At 38.7% G+C, this 24,205-nt stretch overlaps 1 protein-coding gene across 5 annotated transcripts in view; it reads left to right on the top strand.

Moving 5' to 3' along the window:
* The window catches only part of LOC139814204 (uncharacterized), a 157,386-nt gene that overhangs the window by 130,239 nt on the left and 2,942 nt on the right, over window positions 1–24,205 (top strand). For all 5 annotated transcript variants that reach the window (XM_071780303.1, XM_071780305.1, XM_071780304.1 and 2 more), the window contains 3 exons: window positions 9,922–10,252; window positions 21,637–21,860; window positions 22,169–23,288. In XM_071780303.1, coding sequence (XP_071636404.1) covers window positions 9,922–10,252; window positions 21,637–21,860; window positions 22,169–23,288 — 1,675 coding nt within the window. The remainder of the gene's footprint in view (window positions 1–9,921; window positions 10,253–21,636; window positions 21,861–22,168; window positions 23,289–24,205) is intronic.

The following is a 24,205-nucleotide window of genomic DNA, read 5'->3' as shown; positions in this document are numbered from 1 at the left end:
CGGACGTAGGCGTACCACGTCAGACGAGAGTTTGGGATTTTTCTGTACATGCCCACGCAATTTTTTTTTTCGCGAAACTCGCTAAGTCACTCGAGAGCCGGGCTATTTTCATTCCACGAAGCGCAAAATGTATAACGGGAACACGGAGTACTCTTTATTTGATTTTATTCTAACCGCATGAGTGTAACAGCGATTTGCATAATCGCTACTCCGTAAGTGAGACCGCTAATATTCATCGATTACGACGCTCACGGTGTCGTGTCCATAAACTGTCGAACGTAGCTTATTTCGCAGCGAGATAATCTGATCGTCCATTTTTATACCGCACATTTCAGGCTTAGTTATCGTACGATCGCGCGTAGTCGTACGATAAATGCAGAACTCCCGAAAATTATGTTTTTTTTTTAGTTACAAGCCTTTTAATATTTATTAAAAAATATTTTACATCAAAAGTGATTTCGAAATTACAAATGGAAACGCCATATAACGTATCAGATCTTTTATGTTCAATTAGAATAAAATAGATATATTTTTTGATATAAATGTAAAAATTTTGGGAATGGCAATCGACTCTTTATATAATTATTTCCAATTGTATAATTGTATTTTATGAATTTGTTGTGGATTTATTTTAACTTGTTTTTTTTTAATAATGCCTCTTTATACAATTACATAAAAAAATGTCAGTAGTTTTTTTTTACAAAAGAATCAATCTCTTTAATATTTTGTTCTAGTATCTTTCCTATCGCCAGTTGTTTTCGTTTCAATAAAAAGGAAATATCTGGAAACTATTTATATTGTATTTTTTTCCTCTATGAGAGGATAAATATTTCTAGCGCTATTTTCGACTCTTCTCTGATATCACGATTTTTTTCAATAAAGTATAGACAGAAGGAAAAATATTGTACCTAAAAATATTCGAACAAAACGGATTTTCTACCGTGAAAGAGATTCAATTTTTTAATGTTGCTTTCTGCAGTCTCTCTCGCTCGATATTCTTGGTTAGGTATTAGAACATGCAGGAGAATATCCAATGTTCCCTCCGTGTAGATGTGTGAGCTTGAATCACGCATGTATCGCCGCTAATCCGTACGATATATGAATTAAGTCGCGTTACACCGATGAAATCGCGGCGTGCGCAGCGAGGAGGGGAAACGAGATTTATGCGGCGATCGACTTAAATGTATTAAACGCAACGCGTAACTGAGAGAACGAACAATCGTCCGTCGTAATCGTTAGAGCCATGAAACAGATGTTGCCGACAGCTCGGAACACCGAGCTTTACAATTCTAAATGTAATCGATTTTTTTTTTGTATGAGACGGCTGAATATCATGGCTGAATATCACGCCATGAATATCGGGAAAATTAAATAAGATCGGAAAAATCGTGCCATCGCGTCGATGCTGCTTCTGTCGCGATCGATTTGAATTAATCGATCATGGGTATTGTTACACGGTGACAGACAAAAAGCACCCGAAGGGTCGTTTTGACCTCGCAAAGTGCATCATCGATGCGGGGTGAGTTTCACAGCGAGTACTTTGTCACGTCTTACAGTCTTAATTTTCAGCCTCAAACTTAATATCTCTGAAAGCTTTTAAGAGATTGCCGAAAAGAGTAGGCACGAGGTCATCGAGGTTTCGCGAGCAGTCTGGCCATATCGGCGACGAGACACTCGCGTTTTCGCTTCAACTCGCGCTTCGGGATGGCAACGACCCGGTTAAAACTCCATCCCCCTACGGGCGTACGGTAGGGACCCCAATAGCCCAGCATTACAAATCGTGTCTGTCGCGGCCGGCGACAGTATTCAGCCACACCCGAAACTAATTTGAATAATACCTACGGGAATATTCCATTTCGTTTCCCCCTTGCCACCGCCTGGACCGCATCTTAGCGCCTTCTCGTCGAAGTTTTATTCGCTCTTTGCGTCGTTTTACATTAAGAGTCAGAGCCGCGCGCGCTAAGAAGATTCACAATTGAAACGCAGCGACGCCTGACGTTAATACGATTTATAAATCTAATATACGTAACGTGTGCAATATGTACGCGGTTAGCAAGCAGCATATAAAACATTATGAGTGGAATTTTTTATTTAAATGTAATCATCATATATTTAAATATAATTATCATATATTTAAAAGTCAGAGTATTATCATCTATTTAAAAGTTCGAGTATTATCATCTATTTAAAAGTCCGAGTATTATTTATAATTATAAATGTTTGTGAAACTTATTTATAAATCCGAGTATCATTTAAATTATAAGATCTAAATTTGGGAAATTTTAAATAAATTTTTCACCTGATTTTCTTTATACTTGTAAAAATTTGACATATCGTAGTAGATGAAACATAGCACGATACAATTTGCGTATCAACATGGGAGCAGCAATCTGTATTACTTTAACTTGATAGCGTAGTTTATGAGCGTTTCCTTAGTCTTCTAACCACGAGCATTTGTCTGGCTTTAACTACCAGGCCGTGGATGCTTCTGAAGAATCCGAAAATGGCAATAAGCATGATTCATAGGATTTCACGAACTTTATGATTTTTCCAAAACTTCCATTACGACATTTGCCATTTGCTTGTCCCAGGGCACCGATATATAGCACCCGAGTTCCATTGACCTACATCATTCATCAGAGCTACAACCAGCTGTGATATTTGCGCCTGGAGCGAAAATTATATTCTTTTCTTTCCACGTAACTTTACGATATTCATTTCGCAAAAAGAATAAAAATCCAGAGCAATAATAATCAAGCGGCTTTTTTGTTTTGCGGGATTAAAGCATTCACAGAACAAAGTGATTAATAGCAGCAGAAAAGTAATAAGGAATTATTACGGAGTTGCATAATAGGCTCGCGTAAATTAACGTCGGATGTAGAGCGATAATTTAACAATATCGCGGCAAATTGTCGAGACAGATATATCTTGTTGTTGAATGTAACTTCATCGCGAAGTCCGAGAAGAGCTTTAAAAATTTGTCGGTTCCAAATTTATCTATTATTAACAAGTCGAGAGAAAATGGATATTAATTATGTGACCTGATCAAAATTACCATCGCGATTATTATTAACAGGGATTAGCTCCTGACCTTAATGGATCTCCATTCCATGCGCAATATTAGATCGCGTTACACCGACTGTCAATTCAACTTTAATGCCAATAAAACGCCATGAACCGCTTTTATCTACTTGCCCTTCGATTATATACAGTTTGATCACGTAAACTCGTATACGCGATACGCAGCTAGCAGAGGTTCTAGGTGATGTTACGTTACGTTAAATTACGCACGTGCGTATCCATCGGAGTGCTCTGTCAACCTACGAATAATTCAAGGACAAATCGAGATAAAACACGTAAAAGACACCGCAGGGGACAGAATAAATCCAAATGTAACATATATAAAGCTGGGGTTCTTCCTCCCCGTCCGATTCTTTTGGTCTCATTGCCGCAGATAATTGCGATCCCCGTGGAAGAAACGCGAGGGAGACGTAATGAGATCGCCACGAAATCCGTGGCCGACGCTAATGCACCATTAATATAAGATTAATTCGAATTAATTTCGTTTACTGACCAACCCGAGCGCAGTTTTTCAATACCAGCGACAATCCGCGGAGGCAATCCTCCTCGGTATTGCGCCGACATCGATCTTCGATATCGTTAACGTTATCTCTCGGCTCCAATTCGTGTAAAGGACGGTAGATCGTTACATCGGTGATAGCAATTTGCTTTTCAAACGGATAAAGTCAGGAAAGATATTGCTGGCCGACGGAGAACAGCGTTAGCGTTGTGTCTAGCAACAAAATTTATCGTGTGAGAACAATAATCTCGATTTCTCTTTGGTCACCCGACAAAGCTCATCCTCTATTTTAATAAAATAAATCCGTTTCAGCGAATAGGCAACGGTGAGATGGGCGAGCAACATTGTGAAAATACAATTTTAACGCGATAGCAACAATAGCGCGATGCAATGTAATCGATAATACGATCAGTATACACGGTATACGAGATTGACACAGCAATATTGATCGCTCTCCGTGTAACTATGATTAGTGTGACTTTAAATAAACGCGTGTGCGACGCTTAATGCCGCGGCAAATGGAAACTCGATTCAATATCCGTTTTCGGACGTGCTCGACGGAGAGGAGTAGCAAACCTTGACTTAGCGGAATTATCGTGTAGTTATCCGTCAATAGCGACTCAGCGATCGCGCGACGCGCATTGATGATCGTAAATCGATTTATTGATCAGAATAAATCGACGCGACCCCGAATGCCATCCTGCGAATTTTCCACCCCGCAAATTAACATATGGAAAGCTTCGAAATGACGATGCCGCACGTTTACGCGCCTTTAATACGTGAATTATCTATATCTATACATAAAACGTGCATTTCGATATTATTCAGCACGACCATTCCCGATTTCTTTTTCTTCTGTCATGCCAAACAAAATTATAGATTCTGAAAATATTTTGATGTAAAATGAGTGTTTTATATGAGAGAATTATGAGAATATTCTTTATAAATATTTGTATAAAGTTATTATAAAGGATATTAAAGAGGTTGCGAAATAAGTATTGCAATAATACTTTGTAATGCGAATAAACAAAAATAAACGCAAATTAAAGTAGACATCTTACAAAGATTTATGAAAGAGGCTATTAATCTTTTTTTTTTTTTAACAAAAGTTAAGAATTATTTTAATTTCGGTTTTTCTCGAGCAGATAATTTTCCTGAAACTGTAGTGACTTTAATATTGCTTAACATTTAATGATACAACAAAGTTACAAGAACAATAGGATATATTTATTCTTTTTTCTAAATAATTCTGTTTTTTAAAATTTCATTTTTTAATATATTCTTTATGCGCTTTCACGTTGCGTCGAAAGTAATAACGAAGTATCGAGCATTGCACAGCATTATTAATGACTTGGGGGGACAATGAGAGACGAACTGAATGAAACAACGTCGCGCGGATTATCGCTTTTCTTATAGCAGCAGATTAATTACTCTGACACTCGATCATACTATAGCACTATGAGAAATTCAATTTGAAAGTCTCAATGACATCGTTGAACTTGAAAAGTCTATTCGATTTTACGCACCTACAATCATATCTTTCTATCGAGTATTTTTATTTAATTTTAAAAAGTGCTATTACAACACTCTTTTGTCAATCGCAATACATTTTATCAACAATATTATATCAGCAATATCGCGTTGTCGAGCCATCCATATCTCATCCTTTCCTAGCTTGCGAAAACGATAATCGGCGATCTTGAAGTGAGAAATGAATTGTAAAGGCGTGCGGATTCGTTATTAGTCAAAGAGAAGCTAATTTCTCGAGAATTAAAATCTTCTCTTGGACGCGAATACCGCGAGGATATCTTCAAGGGGCGAGGGGTCATCTATCTTTGGATCCTCCGAATGTGCTTTACGAGATGATTTAGCGGAATGAGACTGACAAGATTGCTTTGCCTACTTGATTAAAATATCGGAAGTTACCAGCGTGTCCGCGCGAAATGCTAAAAGGGACTTTGCAGAGGCAGAGCTCGTCGAAATAGAGATTCTCTCTCTCTCTCTCTCTCTCTCTTTCTCTCTCTTTCTCTCTCTCTCTCTCTCTCCCTCTCTCTCTCTCTTTCTTTCTCTGTCTCTCTCCTTCTCTTTGGCTTTAAAGTTGGCAGCGGGTCTCGCCAATTAGAATGGGAATGAAAGCTCATAAGCCGTTGGCACGCTAACTCAAGCGGTCGTGAAATTGCGAGGGCCTTCTCTGCGAAACTTGTGCTCCGCTTCAGCGAGACAAGTTTGTATGGTGCTTATACAATACACGCACCTCTTGTCGCTTCCATGAAAACGCGATTTAACACGAGACGTTGTACATAATACCAAAACTATAAGTATCTTCTCAGACGAAAACACCTATGCGTCGCTATTAGAGAGATGACATACTGAATGACATACATACAAGTGAATTTTTTAAGACTCAGATTTGTATCTATATACCAAAGCTTATATCCATATTTTTGTAAAAGATTACGAAAATTATTCTTTTTATTTTTTATCTTGTCAATTGAGTAGTCTTATACAAAGTAATATAAATATAATTAAACGTCACGCGCGACAGGGAGAATAAATCCATAGAGATCACTCGTGAGACAAACGATATCTCGACGTCATTCTGAAGTCGATTACACACGAGAAACAAATCATCATTTCGTGAGATTTGCGAACTTTCCGGCCGCTGACCCCGCCCACGTTTCCGGCTGTCTGGTCCTTGGCTCGTAGCTCGACGGCAAGATTGCTTAATGACCAGACGACAGAGACGAGTATCTTACACCTTTGCAGGAAGATCGATTTGTCTGTAGGACTCTAGACGGCGAGAGAACGATCGGTCAGAATCTCATTTTAGTCGGGATCAAATTTGATCTCTCTTTACCTCGAGTTACGAGCGAATCGCAAACTGGTTTCCCACCGATTTGACGGTAGCCCTCGGGGGTTTCCTCTGGGGGGGTCAAGACTTCCGCTCTCGATCTTCAATAGTTCGCCGAGCTTACCGCACTTCTGTAAATTGTCACGGATCATGGTGTGTCTCCTTGATTCGTACGCTTGTTTACGCTCGGTTTTCCGAGTCTTCTAGTTCGACTGCACTATGGAATTAGATATTGCGTTTAATAATAAGTTTAATATAGACGGGCGCTCTATATTAATTATACGCTTTCAACTCGAGAATTTTAGGGTCTTAAAGTCGATATTTGCTTTAGGAAAATATTGAGGAATTATCAACGATAATTTTTCAGTCGTAAACAATTGAATCATTCTAACATTATTTCTGCATTACACGTTTAGGAGAAGCTTGTTAGTCTTTGTCTGGCGACTTCTAGCCGAAGTGTATATACTTACACCAAGGTAACGGAATTTATTACACTCAAGTAGATGCGAATCTCTCTAGTTACGAAGTTTCAAGAAATAAACAATTTCTTCCAGTTACAAACTTTTAAGAAATGAACACTTCATTCTCTTACAAGAAAGAGCGTCGGATGATGGATAAACAGCGATTTTCAATCCATTTAACGAGCACAGAAACGTATACACTTTTTACAAATTTTGGAATAAATTTAATCTTTTATACACACAAACACACACACACATACTCACACAAATTATATTTTTTATCGTAAAATTTCCTTGTATTTAATTTAATCAATAATATTTTTTTAATTATGTACGTTATACTTGTATACAGTTAATAAAATATATTAACAAATATTTGATGATACATTTAAAAAATTGATAAACTCAGCTTATATATACATTCAATTTACGTATATATACATTTTAAATTTATTATGTTTGCCAATTAAATTTTGTATTGTGTATCTATAAAATATGAATATTTATTTATATAGTCATATTTCGATTTTATACATAAATGTTTATATATATAGAACTTTTACAGATTTTAAATTTTATAAATATTAAAAAAAGTCACAAAAAACAAATATTCATTTTTACGTCAATCACGAAATGTATGTCATATCATAAAATATAGGTGTAGATTAAAAAATCTGAAAAATTCTAGTGAAAAAAGGTCGGTAGACGATATTATATATATTTTTTTAGAATAAATAATACGTGGATGAATCCATTTTTCAATGTTTTTTAAGATGAAACTATTATTTCAGTTATGTTTCTTAATTACTTGCTCTCGGTGAATTTTTTGATACGATTAAATAATTAATTATAATTATAATTTGTAATTTTTAGTTTTTCTTGAAACAATATACAACTCAGTTTATCTTATTTTTAAAAACATTACTCATGTATAAGTCGAGTGCTTCATTGGAATAAAAGACATTTATTAATACGCAATTGAGATTTTAATATTCGCACACTGATGTGATTCATCATTCGCAATATATTTTAAAAAATTCGAAAACGTTCACATTAATGAAACAAAAATCACCGAACGTGAACAGCAAAACGAGTAAATAAATTTGTAGGACAAACTCGACTTGGCGAGAAAGAGAAACAGTTGTGCGAGAGCACAAATGTATAAAAAAAGAAAAAAAAATACAGTTTAATTAGCAGGCGAAGATGAAATGGAAATTCGTGCGCGTACGTGTATTAAACGAAGTTAAATTGCGTTTGAAATGACTGAAGTAAAAATACAAAGTAATACAAAACAAAAAGGGTAAAGCGATCTAGGAATGAGCGATGTTAAAAGGGAGAATCGATAATCAGTCACGAGAAAATATTTAATGAAGCCAATACAAGCCTTGATTTAATTTTCTACAGTTTTCTCAAACGACATAATAGCTATTAATTTTATTTAATTATTCTGAAAAAATATTTATGTAATCGACCAATGGATATATGGTATATACATATATATCTTTATCGCGCGCGATTATTTTCTTTTTGAATTATCAAAGATATAATCGATGTTTAAATGAAAAAAGAAAATTCTTCGAGTACCGATTAATCGATAAAACATCGCCCATCCTTGGAGTTGATGGGTCGAGAGGCGGGGTGAAGCCGTCACAGGGAATATACGTATGGGAGAAACACTGAATGGGGGGAAAGTTCGAGGCCGGCGGAAACGCGAAAATTCTGCACCGGAAGGGACAAAAGGAAGGAGGGCGGAAGGGTGTTTTTCTTAGAAAATCTTAGAATGGATTTGAAGCTGTCGATAGAAAACGGAAAAGTGTGCTTAAGTGTATGTGTGTGTATGTATGCTTTAGTACATTTGTGTATGTATGCATGTGCCAGTTGTGTCGACGATACACGAAAGGCGCGGAAAGAGTATCTTTAGAGGAACGGTGAATCGTGAAATGTAGACGAACAGGGCAAAGAGGTGGAAACTGTCGGTTGCGAGCATATCGGTCAGAGGGATCGTATCGATACCATTACGGTAGAGAATACGAAGTGTCCCGAAATCACGGAACGTTATTTTAACCACGGCTTTAAATCTTGTAAGCTCTCAACTAAATGAAATTTGAGATTGTTTTAGGAATATGATTCCATCATTTGTTTTCTTTTTCCCCCGCTGCTAAAAGTCTATTACTTTCAATCATGAATTATTCGAAAATTATCGATGAAACTGTGTAAAATTCAATCTGACGAAACTCGGTTATGTGAAATCTATTTTAAAAACTATAAATTTTATACGTCGCGGAATATGTGAGCGAATATTTTCCTTAAATTTTGCAAGCCAATTGCAAAGTTTTATGTATCCAGAGTTTTAAAATGAATTAATCTATCAATTGCGAAATTTTTGAGAAATTATTATCGAAAGCGTTGTACAATGTCTTAACGTTCGGTTAACCATTAACATTAAGTTGTGTCAGAAGCGAATTCTAAGTTCCGAGTTCGTTAAAGGTTTCGAGAATCAAGGAATTTTAACGATCCGTAATGACACTCGACTATTCATTGATTCAGCAATCACGTTCAGTCAGAATACCAACGAACGGCTCTGCGGCCGAATGCAAAGTACTCGTTTCACCGTCGCTCTTTCCGTTTTACGAATCGACGAAGAGATCAAACCGAGAGTACGAGAGCGAGTTGTCCGCGGTTGTCGTGTGTCGCGTGCATGTATGTACGTGAGCGCGTGTATGTGTGTCTGCATATCAGTATGTGACAGAGAAAGAGGGTGACTGGGAAAGAGGCAGGGGTTGCACGAGGGAGAGAATGAAAGGACGTGTACGAGATGGTTCGAAAGAGAGAGAGAGAAAGAAAGAGAGAGTGTGAGAGGGGGGAAAAGAGAGGAACGAACCGGAGGAAGGCAAGTAAGAAAGAAGGGAGAAAATAAAAGAGAGAAAGAGGAGGAAGGCTCCGGCGGGGGCCGCTCGTCCATAAACGAAGGACACTGATCACATCCCCCTCGGACTGATCGGCTCTCTTTCTCCCTTCCTGATTCGCAGGTACGTCTTCACGATAGTCAGCTACTTGATTGGCGTCTTCATATTCGCGACCATCGTCGGCCAGGTCGGCAACGTCATCACGAACAGGAACGCGAACCGTCTCGAGTTCGAGAGGCTCCTGGACGGCGCCAAGACCTACATGAGGCACCACAAGGTGCCGGGCGGTATGAAACGACGGGTGCTCAGGTGGTACGACTACAGCTGGTCGCGCGGCAGGATACAGGGCGGGGGCGACATCAACACCGCCCTCGGTCTACTCCCGGACAAGCTCAAGACCGAGCTGGCGTTGCACGTGAACCTCTCGGTGCTGAAGAAGGTCACTATTTTCCAGGTGAGCTTCCCCGCTCACGCACGCGCGAGCAGCTCTCCCCCCCGCGTTCCCCGATGATGAATAAATTCAACGAAACGAGCAGCGATATATAACCGGGGATATTCTCGCGATCCTTCACAATAGAAGTCAGGATCTGAGGAAAGCGGAACGAATGTTTTTCATGATTGTTTATTGAAGCGAACGCTTCGACAAATATCAGATCTCACGGAACATATATATCGGGGTGTTCGCTTATATCTGAATTTAGGACGCTTACTTTTACGAGTAAGATGTAATAGAAGTCGCGAAAAAATTGCGAGAGATAAAAAGTATGAATTGTGCATTGAAATTTGTGCATCGAACGCGCGTAGCGCGGATTATTGATATAGCGAAAGCGATAACGTTCGCAAGAAAATGAAGTTCTTTAAAACGCGATTCTTTAAAACGCGAGGCAATACTTTCGCAGTAAAAATGAGAGATTATTCATGCGAAGCTTACTTTCAAGGTATGCTTTTGTTTCATACTTTTAATTTAAAATGAGTGCTTTTACTTCTCTACCTTTGTTATTTAGTTACGAACTTGTTTTGCCTAATGATTGGATTTCTATCAACGCTTTCCCTTCTCTCTGTGAGGAAATTTACATCGACCGGAGATTTTTCTCGTCATCCAAAGGAGAACAAAGCCGGAGGAAAGAAGGGAATGAAAATGAGAAGGTGCGCATCTATCGCGATATCGCAAAAAATGAGAATAAAATTGGCTCAATCAGTGCATACAGACGTACGACCGACGAGAATGAAAAATATCTTCTCGATCATGTTCCAAGTTTTATCGCGATGGTAAACGGAGAAATGAATTAGGTGGGAAAAAGGTACAAACTGTTCTCGAAAAAGAGTATGCTCCGATTTATTTTATTTGAAAAGGAATTGCGGTTCTCTTGCGCGTGAAAGGATATGCGAACCTTCGCAATCTTGCTGCTCCAAAATGTGAATTACACACGCTATTAGCTTCCATTTTTCAATTATCGAATTCGCTGTATTTTTGTGCTTGAAAAGAATCAAATGAAACAAATTCGGAATTGTCGAGAATATGTCATAGTTTTTATAAATTCGTATGATGAAACAGAAAAAAAGGCTTTTCGAATTATAGACTAGACTCGTCTGATGAAGATTTCATAAATATGACAATTTGCAAACGTTGCAGCAACGCAGGAACCTTTGGAATAAAAAATTAGAATTAAAATAAAATTATATATTCTGAATAGTACAATATTTTTACTACATATTTAAATGAGACTGGGTATTCTTATTTTAAAACAAATATCCATTTTTGTAGCATATAGACATATCAGCATATTCACACAGATCTCTAATACACAGCTGCGTCTCGTTAGCAATTCTAATTACTTTGTCAGCTTAAAAGTAAATTCGCATTATTTGTAGGAAAATGTGATTAAAAGTAATGACATCTGGGATGATGCATTTCGCATTTGCCTTGTTTTCGTTAACAACATCGCGCAAACAACTTAATTCAGTAAATATGTCGTAATAAATATTCGTGTAATTCGTAATGAATGATGTAAACAGCAACGAAGCAAATATGCTTGATATTTTAAGACGCGTAGGAAAAGAGTATAAATTTTAAAGTTAAAATATTTTAGCTTCTCAGGCGTACAGTAACAAAAATCTCTCTGATAACTCATGTATCTTTGTAGCTATTCTGCAGCTTGCAGCTTCTATTTCGACGAAACAAAATCGAAGTCGTCCCTTTTGCGGTCTTATTGTGTCATGCGACCCAATGTGTTAATAAGTAAGTGGAATTTGCGGTGGTAAAATACCGCGCGGTTTTTTCATGAGAAATATGATCGCAAGGAAGATTTCAGCGGACTCGGGATATATATGAATCTCTGTTAAGTGAACGACGTTAAAGCCGGGCAAATATTTGAGCGAAAACATTGGTTTGTGTACTCTACGTCCAGAGGAAAACTTTTAAGAGAGCACGAGAGTGAGATTTTAAAGACATGACGGCCACATTTATGACACAGTCCAATTAGAGTTCTTCTGCCTGTCTCTGTTTATGCGTATTATTTCTCGCTTTCTTCCGGAGTGCGTTCTCTAATTCTCACGATCAACTTAAAAGAGATAAAATAGAGGGATACTACAATAATTTTTTTCTCTAACGGGGCGAAAAGCTACCGCCAAGTTCGAGGGTAATCGTAAGAGGGTCAAGCCGTTTCTCGGCGGCGCAGCCACTTAAGGGGTTAAGGATAGGAGTGTTTTCTTGGACGATCAGTTTATACGTTGCTACCAGCCGATCGCGGGAACTTGGGATGATTCGGGAACTTTAATGTAAAGGAGATTTACTCGTGTAACTACTTAAGTTCCGCTATCCGAACGAGTGGCGCGGCGGCTTCTGTAATCCGTCAGCCTCGACCTACCTCTTGTAAACGTAAACACTTTTCCTTCGCCGCGGCGCCGGAAGCTTATCGTCCGATAAAAAACGAGAAGAAAAAGAAGAATAAGAATACAGGTGCGGAGAAGTGCGCGCGAGGAGTATTTGGAAAAGTTCTACGGCGAGAGAGCGGAGAATCATTACGGAAGAGATATGACACGGTAGCTCCGTCACGGTGGATTTTCTCTTGATCGCTTCGAGTTTTCGCGCCGCGCAGAATTTCTCGCCGCATCGTTTCGTATGCTAAAAATGGACGACGGAATCGTTAAATGTGGAATCTTTTCGACCTTAAGAGTAAATTTGCTTGCGGAAGTCGCGTTATTAACGCGTCGTGAAACGACCGCGTCGGGGGAATATATTTTTTCACCTACGGGACCTACGACGGCGACGGCGACGGGAAGAGGAAAACGGAAAAAAACGCGATACAAAAGGTAGAGCTAAAAAGTTAAGTCTCTGGAAGGTAAATGGAGCGCACGTGATAAACTGATATAAAGTGAAGTGCCGTTGGAAACTTGCGAGGCTTCTCGAGGGCTCTCGGCGAGGAAGAGAAATCAAGAGAAATTGCAGCAAATCGTAATCGTCGAAACGCGTATCTCCTCTACTCGAAAAATTCAACTGCATCCCGCGTGTGAAAATTCCCGCAAGAGATACGTACGAATACATAGTTAATTCTAATTAACTATGTATTTTAATGTAGTCTCTCTTTTTTCTTTCTTTCTCTCTCTTCCCAGAATATACAACTAAAGAGAGAAGTAATTAAAGTTGTCGAATGCGCGTCAGCATCCGTTTTTATTCATGATAAATTTACTCTTGGAGGAACAAAGCTCGAAACTTCGTGAATCCTGCCTCAACTCTTGTGATATTTGCAATAGTAAACTTGCAACATTATTCATCCAGTGATCCTGCTCAGAATGTTCGATAACTTTGGTTTCGCGCCTTTGAAAAATGATGTATGGGATAGAGTACGCACATATATTTTATACATTTATAATTTTATTCTTCGTATATTTTAAGCACAATCGCGGTAGAATTGTAATTCATAATCAGACGCATTTAATTATCAATAGAATTCTGTCCCCACATTCTATCGCGAATTATAATTTACAATAAGGGATTAAAGGAAAATTAAACCAATCAAATTCATATATATTTGGCTTTCGCTCTTCTATTGAAACCGCAATAAAATGTTTAAACTCGAAATAAAATGCTTCATTTGTTTTGTGTGAACAATAATTAAATATTGCGACGGCGATTGATTTATTACAAAAGTACATTGCATCACCTCGCGCAATTTATACGCGTTGAGACTCAGACAAATTTGCTAACGTATTTTGTAAGTAATGGATGAACGTGGAAACTCTACTCTATATATTATAACGTTACTCGCGCGAAACGCGAGCATCTGCTGCAGACGTGATTAAATTTGATTCTGCGCCTCTAACGAGGAGATCATAGTAAGTCTCAACGCGGAGATTATGCATATTGAACGATATCGACGTATGGGACATATTTTAATTAAAATACTTCTCTCTTTTTACCGGCCGTATTTTTTATTTATAATATTCGCGAAACTATGTATTTACTTATAATGAGATTTCTCACCTTCAAAGTTGGTTTTTTTTCTCGATAACATAAATGTTGTGTTCCAATATATCACGTTTATATTGCTTTACCCGGAGATTGTGTCAGATTTTCTGTCACATCCTGCAGAAAATTGGATTATGAAACAGGATGGCTTCGTGGTTCTTTACAAATAAAGTCGAGCGAAAATAGATGTTCAACCTTCTTCTAAGACAGAGGCTGTCAGAAGTCTTTGTATAGTTCTTCTTCTTACAGTAACAAGGCTATCGCGCGGGCTAGGATAACAAGGTTGGCGCGTTGCGGGCGTCTGTCAAAGAAGTCGGTCGATATCTATAATTCGCCTATGAAATTTCATTAATCCGTGTCGGATCGTACAAATTGAGTCGTTCAGGTGTTAATTGCCGAAACAGAGAAAGCAGAGCCGCACTAATTCCGGCGCGTACCAAACCACCTGTGAATCGAAGCTACTATCGAAATATCTTGAATTTTGCATCCTAGAACCCAAAATCAAACATCCAGACGAGAGTCAAGAAACCTGTTATGCTATGTAATATACAATATGTGTTGCTGATTCAAATTTTAAATATCCCAAAGAATGAAATATTGTCCGTTCTCGTCGACTTATCCCACAAAACATGAAGTTATCTCGCGACGCGGAAAGTCGGACGATAACAAGAGACGTGAAAATGTATAAATCACGCTGCAGAAAATCCGACCTCAACTCTTTCGCACATACGGACTACCCGGCGAGTCGACGGGACAGATATAATATATCTTTTATATGCGCGACGCGCAAGAATCCCATCTTATAAATTCCACGTTCTGAGGGATGCGTTCGCGGCGGCTGGTTTCGGGGGCCACCGGAGATCATAATCGCTCAGTTAACCCACTTTGTTGAAAGTTTTAGGAAAAAAAACTGACCTAAATTTAATTTTCTCAAACTCTTCGCGCGCTTCAAGATCATTCTGTCAAGTTCTTAAGAGAACGGAATCACTTTTGCGCTAAATCCCCTTCAATGCCATTAAAGATCGACGACCCGGTAGAGTTAAATGGTCAACTTCTTTTACACGCTGGTTCGACTTCGCGACCCAAAGACCAAATCGCACGTGTCAATTGTGATTATTCGGAACTCTGAACGCGCGTAATATAATAACGCTTGTTACTGTATGCTACGGACGTCATATAATGTTCGCCAAAGTGTTAACACGCTAACCGCCATGTCGGCGACCGATGGCTAACACAATGTTGTGTCAACCACCAACAGGTAACGTATTAAAGCGATACGTCGACAAATTGAATTTCGCAAGCCGCAGCCAAAGCGCAGTGCTGTAACTACGGGTAGACAATTTTGCGCTTTAGTAAATTACGTAACGCGCAGCCTTGGAAAATTATAACGACAATTAAAAGTTGTTGTGATTTACAGTCTTTGATCATCGCTCGTTTCTTAAAAATAATTGACACTAACTAACAAAGTAGAAAAATTGCATTTGTCTTCTGCTATCGGCATCTAGTACATCCAGATTTTATTCAGTTTGATTTACTTCCTAAATCTGGTATTTTGTCGTTATATTCCTAATAATTCTGGAAAAATAAAATTAAGAATATACAATATATTTTTTTTAATTTAATAAATAATAAAACTGTGTACTTTGACAATTTTCCCAAACTTTATATCAGCTACATTATAGATTTATCAGATCACATTTATATAAATTTTACGTTCCTACGCTCATCATTTACTTGTTTGCTCGTGCTATACGTGCCTGTCAAAGTGCATCCTGACCTATCTTAAACCTCAAGACTACCGTATTCGATAACCGTAGCGGATATTGTTCGAGAGAGAGAAATGTAAGCAGAGATAGAAATCGGCGAGTTGGTGAAAAAAGAAGCTCGACCCCGTCACATCCCGTGCGTCCGAAGAATTTCCATTACCTTAGAGACGCCCCTTTTCGCTCGTCTTTCTGTTTTCCTTTCCTTCTCTCCTTTTCTTCGAAGGCAGGAAAACCGATGAAAGGAAAAAGAGGAGTAACGGGAGGAAGGCAGGAAATAAATGACGCTGAGATAGAGTTACGCGCGACTGTGTGTCGCATTCCGAGCAAATTCTTTTCAAATATCTCGCGATACTACCGGTATGTGTGTAAACTTTATTATATAAACAATATTTTTCTCAGAGCACACCGCGGACGCGTTATTTTATTATTTTTCTTATACATAAAAGTTACAAGCAGGCAGGTATTCAAAAGTGCGAAATCTTCTCGAGGCGTCTTGAATCCATTGTGATACATTTCCTTGAAACAAGACACTTGTTTCCTTATTACGATTACATCCAACATGATTTAGTTGAAGCTCTTGAAATTGCGATCGTACCGCGGGAAGCAGCCGCTTGCGATTTTATCCGATCTTCAGAATTTCATTTCTAGCGATAAAATTTATTTTATTTCCCCGGTGTCGATTCCAAGGTAAGGAGGTGGAACCGAGGAGGTACTTATCGCGCGTCTTTTACGGGTGAGATCTAAATTACGGCCGCGGTTTTCGGGTCAACCGGGTATCCTCGGGGATGTTTTCGACAAAACGACTGGCGTGACGCGAAATAGATGAGGTAGGCGCGGAAAAAACGGCGGCGGAAGGCGTGGAAAGTCGCTTTAATCGAAAATTTACTTGGTCCCACGTTCAGTTGCTGGGACACGGAGACAAAAATGATTTCATTTCCAGCTGCATCCGATCCTTCAATCCATTTTCTCGCTCGAGCCCTTCATTCATTTGAAGCAACCAACTTGCTTCACAATAGCACGCTTAAAGTGCCCTATCAAAGCAGATCTTTTTAATAACTTTCCGTAAACAATACGTACGATAGTATCGCACCTTGGAAAAAAGAGTCACAGCTCAAAAAAAGGGTATCTTCGAAAAGCGAAATTGATAAAAATTCAATTCAGAGTTATAGAATCATAGATTTTTGATTCTATCCAGCGTTAAGGTATAGAATTTTGTTTATTAAAAAAAAATATAAAAAACTAAACTAAAAATTCAAATAACGATACAATATCTATGTGTAATACAGATAGCAAATAAAGTTTATTAATATTGCGCTAGCGTAGCAATTGAGAGAGGAAAGTTAAAGCTAATTGGTTAGTTTCTCAAATTATGTCATTTTGCGGTATACTCGGAAAATATTGATTTGCCTGACGGTAAACGAAAACCATTCGTCATTTCCCTCAAACGCTTTTTACGAGCAGTTTTCTAATTTACAGTGGCAAGTTCGCGATAAGTTTAATGAAGTGGGCCATGGATCATTTAACTTCTAATCTATAGGAGCTAAAAAAATGAGAGAATATGGTGCAAAATGCCGAAAGAAGCGGAAAAAAGGGGCATCGCGTCTTACGAGAAATTTACGAGAGAAATGCCGATTAAATAAATTAGGAAGTTGGAAAATAGGGATGTGGAATATTATAGAACGTGATGGGTTTCTATACATAACTTTTTAACTTTCCCAAAAATTAGACCAGTGTAAACGATCGAAAAAAAGTCAAATGTAAAAGCTCGGTTCAATATTTGACGTCAATTATTAATTGAATATCGCTCCTTTCTCCGAATAAAAAATTTAGATATTGGATTGGTTTGTCAGAATTAAAATAGTTACCCGCATGCAGGCCGAAATCGTCATCGTTAGAATTACCTTCGAATTGTATGTTGCCATTTGAAAAAGCCCACATAGAGATAATGAACTTCGTTCGGTGCCGCCAAATCTAGATTGAAAAAGCTGGAATTCCGAGCTTGGAACTGGACGTAATCTACTTCAGCTTTCTCTGCCGATTAGATTACGCGTCTGTGATATGTTTTTTTTTCAGTAACAAACGATGTAACGCGCGTTGAGAATGTTATTAAAAATATCGCCGGCATGAAAAAATAAAACTCTGGATGCTTACGCGCTAGATCAGTTATCAAACGTTTTATTACTTATATGTATTAAGCGTTCGTATCATTGCGTAATAACATAGTAATAGAAAAGATGATTATAAATATGATATAACATAGTTAGTAGCACAAAGTTAATAATACGTTCTCAACGAACAGGAGTTAATTCTCGTATTCCTTTTTCCGCCAACTTTTTCATTTCCTCGAGCATTTCGGTCGTCGCTTTACAATGCTAAATACGCACGCTGGCTCATATTTATTCCGGTTAGGAGCGCGAATGCGATATATATCGCACTGCGAAGATAATGAAGTTCACGGTATGGCGGTGCGGCGAATCTAGATCGGAGAGATCTCGAGTCGCAAGCTTAAAGCGGCCAGGTGATCCGGTCCGCGTAATCCACTAGATTTCTCTTTTATTTCACCCGTCCCTTTCGCGACCTCCTCGGGAAGGGAATTATAAGGGCGCATTGACGGTGCGATCGGGGCGAACAGAGAGGGCGGGAGAGACAGAGAGGGAGAGAGGTGATTTTCGCGAGGTGCCATTACGATCGCCTGTAATTGGCGAGTCTATGTGCCACTTTTAATTGCGGCCACGCTCGTTTCAACAGGAACGTTTCTGGACTACCCTCCGGCGCGGTGCCTCGTAATCACCATTCATTGATTCATTTGCACCCAAACCTAGGACGCGTCAAAAACGGCTGCTGATTAATTACTTCGTAGATATGTCAGATGTGAAAACGTGAATACACTTTTATATTCCTTCATGATTATACGTGTATTCCAAAAAGTCAACGACAATTTAATCGATCTTTTGAGTTTTACTGGCTATGGTATTCGCCAGTGAAGCTATCGACACGAAAAAGTACATTTTTACGTAAGAGTGTGCAATAATATGTATATGATATGCACTATGCAGTAATATAGATAGATCTTATATATCATACACAGAAAAACATTTTTCTCTCAAGTAAGAGAGATGCGAAATGGCGAGCGCATTTTCACAAGACCATCACGAGCGACCGTGACTGCATACACAACTTACTGAAAATGCTCCTCGCGCAAGAGTGACTTCGCTACTCACTCACAGTGCACGTAACGGCCGAGTTATTAAAGTTATGATAACCAACCCGTAGCGACAACATGCAACCCCGGCTTTCCTACGATGGCCATCAAATATTACGTCGGGGAATGTATAGAGCTTTAGCCCTTGAACGTGCATAATTTCCTAATAAATCTCGCAAAAGCTCAACAGAATAATGACTTTGATCATTTTAGATTGAATAATCGGAATATTATTATCGAAATTTAAAACTTCTTTAAAGATCATCTAAAAGAATAAAAAGATTTGTTTTCAAGGGTTAATATCATCAAAAATAGATACTGCAAGCTGTTAAAAATCCTTCCTACGTATCTATAGGGCTTAAATTGGTATTACGATATAAATTGGTATTAAAATTTGCAAACGTCCTTAATGGAAAATTGATATTGTACACTTCTTTCTATAAATTCTTAATCTCCGGCATTAAATATTTTGATATCAAATTAAAATTTTGATATTTTACTGTCAAGAAAGGTCCTCGAATATTTTTCTCTATCTAAGATAAATTAAATTTCTATTAAGGGGGTAAAACTTAGGCAATCAATAAATCAATAAAATACGACATTTTATTTACTCCTCCCCGACTCGGAAAAAGTTTTTCATGTCTTATTGGTTCTCGTCGTTTGTAACTAAAAAATTGTAAATATTCTCATGATTGAATCGACTAAAAACTGGCCGGAGAAATACGCCAATCTGCGCCATCAACTCAGACACCCTGTATTTTTTTCCGTTGTGCTCGCGCCAACATACGCGTTGACTGTAACGTATTTTAACGAAGCCCATTGTAGATCGGCTGAATAAAGTCAGACGGTTTCGATGATCGAGAATAAGAGCCTCGAGATATCCTCCGGTCGTGTTTTCGTCACAAATCAAAGTGTGCGGTGCGAGGATGTGTAAAACCCCCGTCACTGGGATCGGTGGGGTGCGCTGTCGATTGAATGAAATATCGCGGTGGAAGATCGAGCTGGATCGACTCTATTAGCAGAGGTCGCCGAAGACCGACAAGGTGGCCGGGAAAGAAATCGTATCTCACGAAGAATTACGACGGTCGTCTCGCGACCGTCAAGGGCCACAAAAGAGCAAAATGTGACTAAAGGTCCCGCCGTAATCTCGCAAACGTCGGTCCATCTTGTTCTTTTCACTTCGCTCCTTGCCCATTCAGATTTATTATAACTTAAATTATATATAAATATGTCGCGTGACAGCATTATGAAGAATTAGCATGCCGTAAAAAGTCACGTACGCATTTATAAAAGTTTATATCGGTTTATATCAGATTAAAGTAGACGTATAAATATACTGCGATGGAGTGTAATTGTAAGCCTGCAAATCCATGAATCTGCGACTTGACTTGAAGAATAAGATGAATGGCATGAGTTTCGGACAACATGGAATAGGCGTGGTAGATGATCCGTCTCATCCATTAAATCGTCTAGTTGAAAAGATGTTAATGCCATTCGTAGTACGTAAGTTAATGTGTCAGATATGATACCTTATTAATATATCGAGATATAAAATCAAATTGTAAGAAATAAAGTTTCCCATTTTTTCTTATTAGAAAAAAATCTTTATTAAAGTCGACAATTTCTCTTTATCTCAAATTTCATTTACCTATTTCCTACTTCAAAAATTAAATAATACACGCGATAATGTTTCGGAGTGTGATAGAAAAACATAGATGTATTACAAATACACACATTTCTCGGAAGAACTACTCATTATTAATTTCATTAGGAGAGATAGGAGATTTTTGCATGATTAACGCGCGGAAGGTTTATGAAAAGATAAAAATTATACGGATGTGCGAGGTAGAAAATACGATAAAGGCTCGAGGCTAATGTTTAATACGCGTTAAGTCTTCATAAATTGTCTCTTTTTTTACAGAGACTGCGTAGAAGCTTTAAATTTTAAGGTGATTATGAAGTTAGAAATGCTAAGCGGAATTTTCACTCTCGAACTTTAAAGCTAATGTAATAAAATCTGGACGGCTGTCCCTATTAGAAATGAAATCTCTTTTTTATTGCTCAGAGGACGTTGGAAAAAGACTAAGGAGGTAAAGATATCAATTTTCCGAAGAATAAAATCTACGAATGCGTAGAGTTACATACGTATAATATTAATCGTGAGAACAATTAACAAACTATTTGATGTCGTAGAAATTGTAAGAGATAAAATCAATATTATTAAGTCATTTATGTACATACTGTAAGATTTTTGTAATTTCAGTTCTTACACGTATTAATCGCAAGAGAACTCGGCAAGTTATACTTGATGCGCTTTAAGGATTTGCTTGTAACTTTGTTGAGACACCGCGATATATCGATTTCGCGAATCTCTCTGACAAATCATCGGTACGATCTTGCAGGAATGTCAGCCGGAATTTCTGCACGATCTCGTCCTGAAGATGAAGGCCTACATTTTCACCCCCGGCGATTCGATATGTCGGAAGGGAGAGGTCGCTCGTGAAATGTTCATAATAGCCGACGGTATTCTAGAGGTGATCAGCGAAACTGGCAGAGTCCTCACGACAATGAAGGCCGGGGACTTCTTCGGCGAGATTGGTATACTCAACCTGGACGGGTTGAATAAGTGAGTAAAATTTTCCTGATCCTTTCCCGGAGTGTGATCGCGTTAGACTATCCATAATGGATGTACTTCTCATCTCGCGGAACGCGGAGTTGAGATAATTGTACGAAGCAGCAAAAAAGACTCGTTTCTTTAAGTATAATTGTAAATTCTGAAAAAAAATATTTATTGATATTTCAGAGACGTGACGAGAAATATTTCTGAAGAATTAACTTCTCACAAATTTCATGTAAATTGCAGCCACAAAGTTTTATGTGCGTTCTTAATTAAATTTTGCAATTATGAAAATTCTTAAAATCAAAAACTTTCAGACGCACAGCCGACGTTCGTTCGGTGGGTTACTCCGAGCTGTTTAGCCTCTCGCGGGAGGACGTGCTGGCAGCGATGAAGGACTACCCGGAGGCGCAGTCGATCCTCCACAGCCTCGGCCGAAAGCGGCTGATGGAAGCGCAGAGGGTAGCGCGGTCATCGCGCCGGCCTACATCCCCCGGTCACGATTCGTCCGACAACAGTACCGGCAAGAGGATCGTTGACAAGCTGAAGAGCGACGTGAAAGGCCTAAAGAATGTTCTGCGAAAGAGCAGGCGTAACACACGGCCGGAGGAGAGCCTGGAGCTTCAGCCACTGGCGCCGAAGGCGCCAGTTCTGAAACGGCAGCAGAAGATCGACGACGGCCAGGACCTGTCGCTGCCCAATACCCAGGAGCAGCCGGTGTCACCGCTGGGCGCCGGTTTTCCGCTGCTGTCCAGGCTCAGGCTGTTGAAGGAAAAGGAGGAGAGGGAGGAACGGCACAACCTGATGGACACGTCGAGCCACGCGGCAGAGCCGCACGCGCCGCCAGTTTCAGAAGCCTTGAACCCCACGAATCCGAACCTGCCGTTCCTGCAGAGGATACTTCTGCTGAAGACGAAGAATGAGCAGGAGATCACCCAAGTGGAAAGGGAGATGCCCGCTAAGGAGTCCCTGTTGCCCAGGAATACCATACCCGAGGAGACGAGCACGCAATCGGACGAGCAGTCGTCCTCGGGTCGTCAGAGCGTCGCCGTGACCGCCGTTACCACCGTGACCTCGCAGGTTGAGACGCGCGTGGTCAAGGCGCTCAAGAAGCCCTGGACCACGCTGAAAAACGCGTCGTTGACAACCGCCAAGGACAATTCGCCGCAGAGAAGCCCGCCGGCCAGGAAGCTGCAGCAGACCAAGATGTACGCCTCTGTTGACGACCTCTCGCCGGAGTACTGCGGTCTGCCGTTTGTCAAGAAGCTCAAAATCCTCAATGAGAGGCAGAAGCTGGCCGAGCTGGAGAAGGAAGTCAGGAGCTCGTCTCTCGATTGCGGTGAGAATGCCGAGCCGGAGTTTGACAGCAACCTTACGAGGAGCCACTCGGAGGCCTGTGCCATTGAGTATGCCAGGAAGCTGGCCAAATTTAATCTAGTAAGTAAATTCTCATTACATAATGAACATTTTATTTTTATTATTTCTACATATCGATTAGTTAAAAAAAAAATTAATATCAGATTCTGATATTACGAATTAGATTGTAATTTCTTCATTTTTTTCTATATAAATCCGATTCTTTAAAGGCAAAATTCAATATTATCGGATTTTATTATTGCCTCTTTCCTTTTTATTATTTAAAAAAATGTGGATAAATGTGCTGGCAATGATAAAATAGAATAAATAGATATAGTCTTTCATATTAAAAGTTCTATATAGGGTCTCTTTTTGAACAGATTGTATTTTTAAATATAGAATAATTTTCCATAAGAAATTAAATCAACAGTGTAGAATATAATTAATTCAAACTTTATTTTTCGAGGAAAATGGAGAACTATTTTGGCGATTTCCGGAGGTCTAGATATACTGTTTGAGGGATATTTTGCTTAATACAATATATTAATGCTTAAAATATTAAATATCCTGTTTGTAGGTACAATTAAAATACAATGGAAACGTTTCTGTAAAGTTTGGATAATGCATCGACAATAACGATAATAATTAATAATCAGTAATTTATAATCATTAATAATGAAATGCGGACTATTGGAATACAAGAGATCGTATATGATATACAATCAAATTAAGGAAAACGCCAAGATTAAACGGTCAGGATTAAACTGCTCTTGATTGATTTTTACTTTAATTATGTGATTGTGCTATTCTAGCTATATTACAGATAAAATTCACTCTAATAATATTATAAGCAACCAAGATCCAGTCTTGACCGTTTTTCCTTAATTTGATTATTTCTTAATAATAATTATTAATAGATGCAGAAGAGAGAAAGACTTTAATTTAAATACAAAACAATTGTTTAATATCGAATTTCTTTAACTAGAACTTTTGTTTTA

The sequence above is a fragment of the Temnothorax longispinosus genome, chromosome 6 (genome assembly GCF_030848805.1).
Source record: "Temnothorax longispinosus isolate EJ_2023e chromosome 6, Tlon_JGU_v1, whole genome shotgun sequence".
NCBI lineage: Eukaryota > Metazoa > Arthropoda > Insecta > Hymenoptera > Formicidae > Temnothorax > Temnothorax longispinosus.
The sequence above is the reverse complement of the archived record's forward strand: the minus strand, read 5'-3'. Positions and strand labels throughout refer to the sequence as shown.